The sequence below is a fragment of the Hermetia illucens genome, chromosome 4 (genome assembly GCF_905115235.1).
Source record: "Hermetia illucens chromosome 4, iHerIll2.2.curated.20191125, whole genome shotgun sequence".
NCBI classification, from domain to species: Eukaryota; Metazoa; Arthropoda; class Insecta; order Diptera; family Stratiomyidae; genus Hermetia; species Hermetia illucens.
In genome coordinates this window covers 154,919,163-154,929,953 of record NC_051852.1, presented here as the reverse complement: position 1 = coordinate 154,929,953, position 10,791 = coordinate 154,919,163, and the positions used below count along the sequence as shown (strand labels likewise).

The window sequence follows — 10,791 nt, the reverse complement described above, 5'->3', positions numbered from 1 at the left end:
CCTGGTCTGGGTGCAATCGTGAGGCTTTTAAATTCCCATCCAACGTATCAAGCCACCGTTGCTTCGGCCGGCCTTTTGATCGATTACCATCGATTTCGATGTTCGAATTACATGACCATACCATCGAAGACGCCTCTCTCGCAGTTTTTCCACCACCGGTGCAACCACATTTCGATCGCGGATATCCTCATTTCGGATGTGATCAAAACGTGTCACGCCACTAGTCCAACGCAACATCTTCATCTCCATTACCGCAAGACGGCGTTCATTTTCTTTTATAGCCGGACAATACCCAGAACCATAGAGAGCAACAGGACGGACGACATTACGGTAAATTTTGGACTTGAGAAGTTCGTTGATACGTCTATCACAAAGAACACCAGTTTATCCAGGTTACGCTAATGCGTGAAACAGTTTTATAACACAGTTCTCCATTGGTCGATGGCATTGACTCGAGATATTTAAATCGCTCAGTTTTGGGCAGATCACTGCCGATGACAATGATTGTGCCTGTTACATGGGATCGTTCGTAAAAAATTCAGTTTTATTCAGATTCAATCTTAGGCCGTGTTGCATGAGGCGATCATTTCATTTTTGGACAAGTTGCTCGAGATCATTTTTTTTTTATTAGATGCTAGGAAAAAATCATCTATATAAAGCAGTGTATAGGGCGCTAGACTGTTCCGCTCGAAAAGTCTCACCATAGGGTCAAAGCTCTTACTGTACAAGACTATGATCTTGCCAGTCCTCATGTATTCCTCGGAAACTTGGGTTCTTAGCAAGAAAAATTGCGAACTCTTGGCTGCGTTCGAGAGAAGAATTCTCCGAAGAATTTTTGGCGCCCTACATGGGAATGGACGATTCCGTAGCCTACACAATGACGAAATCTATGAGCGATACCATGACCGTCCGGTTGTGGATAAAATCCGGCTCAATAGGTTGCGGTGAGCGGGTCACTTAATCCGTATGGATGAGGATGATCCCACCCGGAAAATCTATAAGGGCAATATCTATGGTAGAAAAAGAAGACGAAGCAGACCCTGCCTAAGATGGAGCGATGGCGTAGGTCAGGACGCCAGACAGCTTTTAGGGATATCGAATTGGTGGACCTCGGCGCAAAACCGGGACGTCTGGAGTTCCTTATTCAGGCAGGCCTAGACCGAATATCGGTTGTTGCGCCGTTGATGATGATGATGATGATAGTGCGCTGGACGTTGGATGTCTCCTGTGACAGTGCCCATAACAAGATCAAAGAGGAGTGGTGAGAGGGCGCTTTCTTGATGAACTATGTTGATCCACGAAGTGGTTTTGATACACTCGCCACACTTCGAACTTTACTTTTCGGATCGTGGTAGACCAATTGAACCCAGTGCATGAGTTCTTCTGGCACTACATGTTGTCATAGAGCATACCAAATGAGTTCGTGTGGCACACGGTCGAACGCTTTCTCCAGATGTAGAAACGCAATGTAAAGGAGGCGATGTTTCTCCATGAGTAACCGCGCAGCGTGCGTCAGTAGTTCCACAGTTCCTGACGAATCCGGCTTGATTCACGATTATTTGAACGATTTCGCGAATACGGTTGTCAAGAATGCGTTCAAAAATCTTCATGGTATGGGAAAGTAACCGGATCGGACGGTAATTTGTACATTCTGCTAGACTACCTTTCTTTTTGCATATTGCAACTGTGGTACTTTCTTGCCAGTCAGATGGTGTTCTTCCTTCCTGAATAACCCGATTAAAAAATTCACTGAGCCACAGCGTTGGGTCCCAACTCTCCGCTTTCCCAAGCTAAGATGCGATGTCGTCAGGTCCTGTAGCTTTCCCCGATTTCATTCGTTTTATTGCCTCCTCGACTTCAGTTGCGCTGACGGGTGGAACTGGTCCAAATGTCGGAAATGATTGTGGAAGTGGAGGATGTGCAAATTCTTCAGTTGGAATCTGCTCGAAGTATTCTCGCCATCTATCCGTTACGGCTCGACGGTTGATAAGCAAACTACTGTTCTTGTCATTAACGCAACAGAAGTGTTCGATATCGTTCATTATGGTTTTTAGTAAGTCGATACAGACCTCTCTCGCCATCCCGAGTGTCCAGTTTATCGTAAAGATTTTTGAAATGGTTCGCTCGGGTGACAGCGACCGCTTTCTTTGCATTCCAGTTGGCATTCTTATAAATTTGCAATTGGCTGCTGTTTTATCGTCGAGAAATTTGTGGTAGAGGCTTTTCTTTTCACGGACCTTCATTTCAACATCATCATTCCAAAGCCAAAAATATCTCGGTTGATGGCTTTGTAGATCGTGTCTTTCATTTGGTTCAACGATTCTTCGTAATGGTCGGTAATCGAGTGAGTGAGATCGTTTCTTTTTTCTTCTCATCAAATCGCCATCATTTAATGCGCCGCGGGCCAGTGCGTTCCTCACACTGTTTTATCGGTGGCTTAATTCGCAGGATGACAATCAATGGCCGATGTTGAGGTGCTATATCATAGTCCACAAGTAATATACCTATCGATTAGGCAACTCTTCAGGAGTAGGAAAAAAATTATAATTGACAATTTTTTACAAAATGGCGGCTATAGGACCAAACATGTTTATTAACAATATTTTTTGAAAGCTGAACGTAAATTAGAGATCTATCAAAACACATTCTTGCCCGTAATGGCATTGACTCGTTTGAATACTTATCATTTCGAATTTGTGTTTCGAACATCTCACTTCTCACTTGCTTAGATTACTTTGCAAAAACAAATTTTGAATGAAATTTCCAGTTCGCTTCGAGATCTCGTAGTGAACGGACGTGTTGCGGAGCAATTCAAGTGTTCTAGGAACGGAAAATTAAAAAGTGACAAAAGTGACGGAAGTGTTAAGTGGAGTGCTCTGTAGAGCAATTAAACAAAGGAAGTATCGTTCTGTTAACAATATACAGTGGATCTCAATATTATTGAGACACCGTATATTAAAGTATAATTTACATGCGATTGTTTTTTTCTGTTTTCTTTTAGTGAACCGAATTCCTGACATCCACGCAGGACGGGCTTGGGAACAAAATGTCCGCCAAGAGGGCGAAGACAGGGGGCCCCTCTGACGAAGAGGGGGGCCCGAGCCCCGGAGACGAGAATCGAGCAAATCTGCTCGAAATAATAAAAATGCTGAAGCAGGAGATCGCGGAGCTCAGAGCAGAACGTGAAAAACGGCAGGAGAAGGAAAACCTGCAAGCCGGACAGCCTATTGAAGTGGACGACATCGTGGGATATGCGTCTGCTTTCGCCGGAGATGTCTCGGGAGAGCCGACCAACTTAGAAGCCAGCAACATCGTAGCCGGCAACATTGAAGCCCACAACGTTGGAGCCAACAAAACCGTAACGAGCAACATCACCGTTGCAACATCGGAGGACGAAGACCCATTCAACTTCGTCATAAGACGTAAGTCAAAAAGGAGTAAGGTTAGTGCCAAAAGTGTTAAGATTAGTGAAAGCACTCCCCAGGCAAATATTATCCCAACCCCCGCTCAGAAACCAAAGAAGCAGAAGATACCGGTGATTACCGGATATTCATTAAATGTTCCTGTTCTGCTAAAGTCCCTTAAGGCAAAAGGGATAAAGACAACGTTCAAGAACACGAGGGCGGATAAGACCCTCATTTTCGCCGAATCCATCGAGGATCACGGCAAAATCTTCGCTCTCATCAAAGAGCAAGGCTTAAACGCCACAACTAGCACCCCTCAATCCCTGAGGACGCAGTCCCTCATTATTCGAGGATTACATCGGGAAACCGATGCTGTAGAAATTCTGGCGGAGCTCAAAGCTGAGCATCCGCAGCTTAAAATCCGGTCTGTAGCCAACTTCCTGACAAATCAGGACAAAGCTCTACATAAGGAGAATCCTTCTCTCCCAATGAAGTCTCAATCGGGACTTTTTATAGTGACCTTCGAGCCCTCTCAAGAGCTCAACGACGCCTTCAAGGTGAAATACATTCTACACCAGAAGGTTACCTTAGAAAAAATAAGACCGTTGGGACAGATTCAATGTTTCAATTGTCAAAATTTTGGGCACGTTGCTCAAAATTGTACAATTGTACATCGGTGCGTTAAATGCACCACAAAACATCCGCGTGGCGACTGCCCACGCCCCTCAACGGAGGTGCCGCAATGCTGCAACTGCGGCAAAGTCGGACATCCCGCTAGCTTCCGCGAAAGAAGCTGCCAAAGTCCGCAAATCTAAAGAAGCACAGCAGACCAAACAGGCAGTAGCACAACTGTCGCAAAGTTTGGCCAAACCAGGCATATCTTACGCTGAAGCCATGAAACAATCACTGCCCCACGTGGCCCCTGCACCTCCACCTCCAACAAAGTCTCTCCCAAACCAGCCGGCTGCATTCCGTGAATTGGTTGGAGCCCTCACCTCAGCCAGCACGAATGAACAACGGCAATTCGCTGCCATTAAACTTATTCTTAATTTATGGAGTTAAGTATCGTTACTTTTAACTCCGCGTCCCTTGTATCTCACGCCAAACGTGCCACTGCCCAGGTGTTGATCGACTCTCTGAAAGCAGACATTTATTGCGTTTCGGAGACCCATCTTAAAAGCAGGCATAACGTGAACTTCACCGGATATAATACCATCCGGGACGTAAACAACACCGGCTCTGCCCTATTAATCAAAAAAGATTATGAATTCGAGGAAGTCGCCATAGACAACCTGCTAACCTGTTCCGCAGCGGCGGCTTCCATTAAAACGGCTGGCAATAAACGGATTCTCATTGTCTCCGTTTATATTAGGTGCCAATCTAGAAATGAGGAACTGGGCCATGATTTAAAAGTCTTGAGCGATCTCCAGTTGAAATCTAATTACCTTGTCTTTGGAGGCGACTTCAACTCCAGGCACACTCACTGGGGCGACACGGCCATTAATTGTAATGGGAAAACCCTGCTCAAATGGATCCACGACCCTTTCTCGCCTACCAATCTCGTGATGATGTTGCCGAAGTCTCCGTCAAGGCCCAGTAGCCAATCTATATTAGACTACTTCCATCTGTCTATGGAAATGAAGCAAAGCTTTCAGGTAATATCATGTGATACCTTACCAGGCATGTCCGACCATTTCGCGGTCAATCTCAAACTGTCCTCACCTTTTTCTCTGAAAAAGAGAGTAATGACCACAATTAGATCTTTCGCCCACACAGACTGGGATAAATTCAGGGCTGAGTTAGCACCAAAACTCAACTTGAAAAAGCTCTCAAATAATCGCAATCTGTCGGACAAAGAAATCGACGAGGCTATTAACTTGGCATCTGACGTTATTGACACTGCTACACGCAGAAACTCTAAGCTGATAAAAGTCGACGAGTTTGAATTCAATTCTCTTCCACATGAGATAATGCTCCATTTGAAAGTTAGGCAGATTTGGAGGCGTAATCTTAAGCGCAAATTTCACGAGTACGGGAATAAAATAAATGCGGAATATAAAGCATTACTCTCCCGGATTAACTGTCTCAGTACGCTAATCCGTGGTATGGTGGCGACCTTCCGTAGCAAGGAATTGACCCGCAAACTTGCAGACATTAAGCATGGAGCTAATATGTTCCAAAATATCAACAGGCTAACCGGGAAATACAAAGCCCGCAACTTTGTTCTAACCCAAAACAAAGTGCGAGTCTGCAGTGATGCTGAGAAAGCAAAAACACTTGGGGAATTCTTCGAGCGACAGCTCAACGCAACACCTCCGAGCAACAGAACGGCTCTCATTAAGACTGTTGATTCAACAGTCAGAGATTCCACTTCTAGCAACTGCTACAGAATCACGTCTTTTTCTGCCCAGAACCCTTCCAACAAGCCTACTGATTCGAGCAAATTTCTGAGTTTATCACAACTCATTGCTATTACCCATAACCTTAACGGTAAAAAGTCAGCAGGCCCAGATGGAATTACGAATTTTGTCTTAAAAAATCTTCCAGTAGCCTCCATTAAGTTCCTGCTTGCGGTTTTTAATAACTGCATTAATAATGGCTACTTCCCATCCACCTGGAAAATAGCCAAAATTATAGCCATTCGCAAAGGAGGTGTCTCTTGTGAACCTGGTAACTTCAGACCCGTTTCACTTCTATCTAACCTGGGGAAGCTTTTTGAGAGAGCATGGACCGTAGGGCTGGTCCAATACTGCAATCTTAACAACATTATTCCAGACCATCAGTTCGGTTTCCGTGCTAAACACGGAACACAGCACGCCCTGAGCTACCTCCACGATACTGTGGCCAACAGACTTAACGTCAATAACAAACCCACGGTAGCTTGCGCTCTGGATTTAGAAAAGGCCTTTGATTCCGTCTGGATAAACGGGCTAATCTATAAACTGATCAAATACGAATTCCCAATCCCGACTATCAGACTTGCCATCAGTTTCTTCGAGGATAGACATTTTTACGTCAGTGTCGGAAATGAGATTTCCGATCTCTTGCCGGTTACTTCTGGGGTGCCGCAGGGATCCATTTCTGGTCCTACTTTATACAATATTTTCACTGCTGATGTTCCCTCCCCTGAGGTCGGTACAGAGCTTATTCAGTATGCCGACGACACACTCGTCTACTCCTCTAATTTTCGCCCAGACAAGGCAGTTAGCGATATAGAGGATTGCTTGGTTGACCTCTGCTACTACTACCAGAGCTGGGGTATTAAAATTAACTCAACCAAGACACAAGTCTGTATCTTCAGGAAATCTACATACTCGGGATCTAGATCTATCCACAGGAAGGCTAAACGCCTGAAACTGGAAATCGGGAATACAATAGTAAGAGGGTCGAAATCGATCAAATATCTAGGAATCAATTTCAACGAATTCCTAAGATTTAACGACCATGTTAAACTCGCCATTGGAAAAGCAAATGGTGCATTGCGCAAGATCTACTTTCTTCTTCGCAAAAAAGTGGGTCTAAGCACCAAAACTAAGCTGATCCTATATAAGACTCTCATCAGGCCCATCATATGCTACGGAGCCCCTTCGTGGATCACTTGCTCTTCGAAAGCCATGGATAAATGCATGTCTTTCGAACTCCGTGTATTAAGACATTGCACAGGATTGTCTTACAATTGGAAGACTAAGAAGTGCGGCAGGAACGCCATAGCATACCGGCGAGCAAATATAGACCCCATTAGAGAATATATTCTCAACATTACGGAGCGGTTTTTCAATAAACTTGAAAACCATCCAAACCCAAAAATTAGAAGACTGCATGAGCAGGGCAAAACAATCCCACTAGCGACTTTCCTTAGGCCGTGCCAGATACTGAACCCTGACCTAAAATCAATAATCCTGTCCCTCTTCGATACACCTTGCCTGGTAGGATTGCAAAGAGGCTAAGCACTATATGAATATTAAGTGCTATTGTATATAGTAGAATTAAGTATTTATGTAAGTAAATGTAAGTAGTAATAAGGTAGATGTAAGTAAGTAAAACAAAACCTTCTCGCGTCATTAGTGCGGACGCAGTTTTGAAAATAGGTTAAGTAATGTTTTAATTAAATACAAAGCCAAGGAACGTTGTAAATTACAGTTTGTTTTTACACAATAAAGTTAATTACAGAGAAGGTCGGGGAGGCCAAACAATGTATAGCCACCCATTGTAATAATTCTAAGCTAGCTAAGCTAATTCTAATGTAAAATGTATCAGATGTAAGACACTAATTAGAAATAAATAAAATGAAATGAAAAAATGAAATTTCCTATCACATCTGTTTTCCTTATTAAAATTCCGTTCTTACAGAATTTTCTGTGCTTAACGAAAGTTTCAGGAAACAATCGGAGGGGAACATTTCACAACGCACATCCAATATAGACAGTCACAATCAATTCTCATTGAGGGATTTCAAGTACGTCGCCGCATATGGTTATTATAGTTCCAGCTTAAGCCTTCGCTACACAGAACGCGATCTGTTGCGGCGACCGGCGATCTCTGCTCGTAGCGATCTGTCAATGTAGTTGTGTCGTACGATGTTGCATTGGACATACCACACACAAACCGATCGGTCGCAGCGGTGATCTATTTGTACAAAATTTCTCGAGACAAATGGAAGTACTAGAAAAACTTATTTTCGTTTGATTGCAGTTCACAACCGAGACCACAGTACATCAATAAGTGGTACCCCCACTCAATGGACCGGACTTGCGAATGTATTGGAGAAGCTTATCGGTACACATCATAGGCACAAAACCACATGTAGATATTGCCAAATGTTGAGGACTTATGATGAGTATTTCCTTTATTGACTAAGAATTTGGTGAAAAAAAACAAGTGCAGTATTTCAGGGGACTTCAGTGTTTTCTCTTTTATAAAACTGGAGAAGGGGGCAGTTGGTCCCCGAACTACTGTATTTGTTTTTTTTTTCACCAAATTCTTAGTCAATAACGGGAATAATTTTGTCAACCCATTTAATTTTATTTACTCATTTTTACTCAAAATTTATCAGAAATATTTTATGCTACTCAAGCTACTCGCTAGAAAGTAATCGCAATGCTGCATCGCTCACAAGATATCGCGATGTGTGCGCCATATTGCCGACCGCCGCGACAATCGCGCGATCTTTGAACGATCGCTTTCTATGTGCCAAACGCTTTAATAATATGGGTCATAACATGTTTTTAACTTCACCCAACTACACCAGCATTATACAATTGCCCTTCTACAACCATATTTTCCTCTTACAACTCTTTTTTGGGTGCTGTAATGATGCGTCCACTATCTTTAGCACATTGAAAAGTGAGTGTTTCGTGGCTTAAATGCTTTTTTTTTAAAAGTTACTCCACAGAAACTAATTTTAAAAATATTTCTAATATCGGTAGTGATTATGAATCTAGGAATGTTTTACCTCATTCTAAGCAAAAAAAAAATTCCCAACAGATATAACTCCTTAACTAAATAAAATATCATCATCATCAACGGTGCAACAATCTTTATCCAGTCTAGGCTGGGAGAGGCGGGGAAAGCAGCATTCATCTAGCTTTGTTGTAGATTATACTCAGGGGGAGGGAAATGTGTTTTTACAGTTAAGAAGGAATAGTTTAGGAAGCGCATCGGGGCCAGGTCGGACATTGGGGTCAAGATTACTAATGAGGAACTCAACCAAGGAAGGCGTAAGGAGAGGAATGGCTAGAGATTCGGAGCAGTCTGCAGTTGTGAGAGGCGTAGAGGGTTGGAGAGAGAAAACACTGAAGAGAATTAGGTGCCTAGCAGCTGAGGTTTAAGGCAATTGATCGACCTCTACTATGAAAGAGTTCTCCCCGGATATATGACTGCATTAACCAAAAGAAACAACAAAATATGGTAACAAAATGCTTTCTATTTCAAATAGGAGAAAAACTTTCAAGTTTATCATAATCTCACAAACGGAAGGACACTGAGGACTTGCTCACCTCATTTCACCTGAACATTTTTCAAACTTTGAGCGACAACATTGCCCTTACCGGGAACACTTAACGGGGAATCTTTGTAGCAAGCCACTAACTCTCCATTTGTTTTCAAATCGGGGGCGCAAGTTTCGAAGATTTTCTTTTTGGGATTTAGCTGAGCATCCGGGCACCGAGTGTAACCTTCGCAGTGCACCAGATCACCAGGTACAGAGCCAGCAGGGGGCGACAGCACTTCCACCTTCTCCGGGGTACTCGCACACATAACCATCGCCTCCGAAGTTACACCTCGCATCTTGGCGGGCTTCAGGTTACAAAGCACCACAACCATTCGATCACGCATTTCTTCGATGGGAACGAATTTTACAAGGCCGGAAACTACAGTGCGAGGATTTGCCTCACCACAATCGATCTTTTCCAGGTACAAGCTATCGGCGTCCGGATGTTTGGAAACCTCAACAATTTTGCCCACGCGAAGGTCAAGGCGGCCGACATCTATTGGGGCTTCAGGTGCGGGGGCAGCACCGCCTTTTTTGGTATCTCCAGCGGTTGCAGCAGGTTTCTCCTTTTTCGGTTTTTTCTCTTTCTCAGCTTTGGGTGGCTTTGCATCTCCGGCTTTTGCTTGTGGCTGGTCTTGCTTTTGTTTGTTTTCAGACTTCGTGGCACTTTGTGATTGCACTGGAGCCGTCTCACCCGGGACCGGTATCTGTTCCTTTCCGTTACGGCATTCCAATTGAATAAGCTCGGACTTGGCTAGTTCCACTTGCTTCGATAGCAGATTGTTTTGTTGGATGAGCTCCTTTTTCTTCCTGATTATTAACTCTCGTTTGATTGCCGTCAGCTGCAGCATAAAAAAATGTTGACTCAATAAGAAGAGTTTGTTTAGAACCAAAATCAGTTACCTCTGACTTCAGCGAATCCAGGAGCTGTTCGGCAAGATTATTGTTGGCTAGCACACGCTCAATGTTACTCATCTTTAAGATGCTTCTATTAACTAAATAACTACAGAGACCAAGGTGCCTGCCAACTCCAATCATCTGCTTCCCTGACTTGTCCAAGGAGTCTAACCTCGAAAGTGGCGTTTATTGCATATACCCCGCAATAGGTGGCACGGAGGTCTGGTATGGAGAAACTCTTAGTGAAAGAAAGACGACCGTTTCAGACATTGACGTCATATTAGTTCGTTATTTTCAAAAGAGGTTTATATTTTTGTTAAATTTTCTATTGAAAAGATGTTTACTAAATTTTAAGCACATTTAAATTCAATACAAAATGGACCGCAGATACGAAACGAATATGTGCATTGATGTAAAACCTTACGCTTCATATAGGGTAAGGTTCTTTGCAGATTGGGATTGGGTTGGTTTAAGATTAATATCAGGATCAACGCACGAGGC

The 10,791-nt window shown here is 43.4% G+C and overlaps 1 protein-coding gene across 1 annotated transcript; it reads right to left on the bottom strand.

Moving 5' to 3' along the window:
- Positions 1 to 9,307: 9,307 nt before the first annotated feature.
- LOC119655842 (aminoacyl tRNA synthase complex-interacting multifunctional protein 1) lies at positions 9,308 to 10,476 on the bottom strand. Its single transcript, XM_038061954.1, has 2 exons — positions 10,297 to 10,476; positions 9,308 to 10,235 (listed from the first exon to the last, which is right to left on the bottom strand). The coding sequence occupies exons 1-2, from the start codon at positions 10,429 to 10,431 to the stop codon at positions 9,402 to 9,404; spliced, it is 969 nt and encodes a 322-aa protein (XP_037917882.1). The 5' UTR covers positions 10,432 to 10,476; the 3' UTR covers positions 9,308 to 9,401.
- Positions 10,477 to 10,791: the final 315 nt, after the last annotated feature.

What these genes read in the sequence shown, in the direction of transcription:
- LOC119655842 (XM_038061954.1), bottom strand. Translation starts at nt 10,431, where the DNA reads ATGATTGGAGTTGGCAGGCACCTTGGTCTCTGTAGTTATTTAGTTAAT. An exon ending in TGGATTCGCTGAAGTCAGAG is followed by an intron (nt 10,236 to 10,296) that starts GTAACTGATTTT and finishes TTTATGCTGCAG; the next exon opens with CTGACGGCAATCAAACGAGA.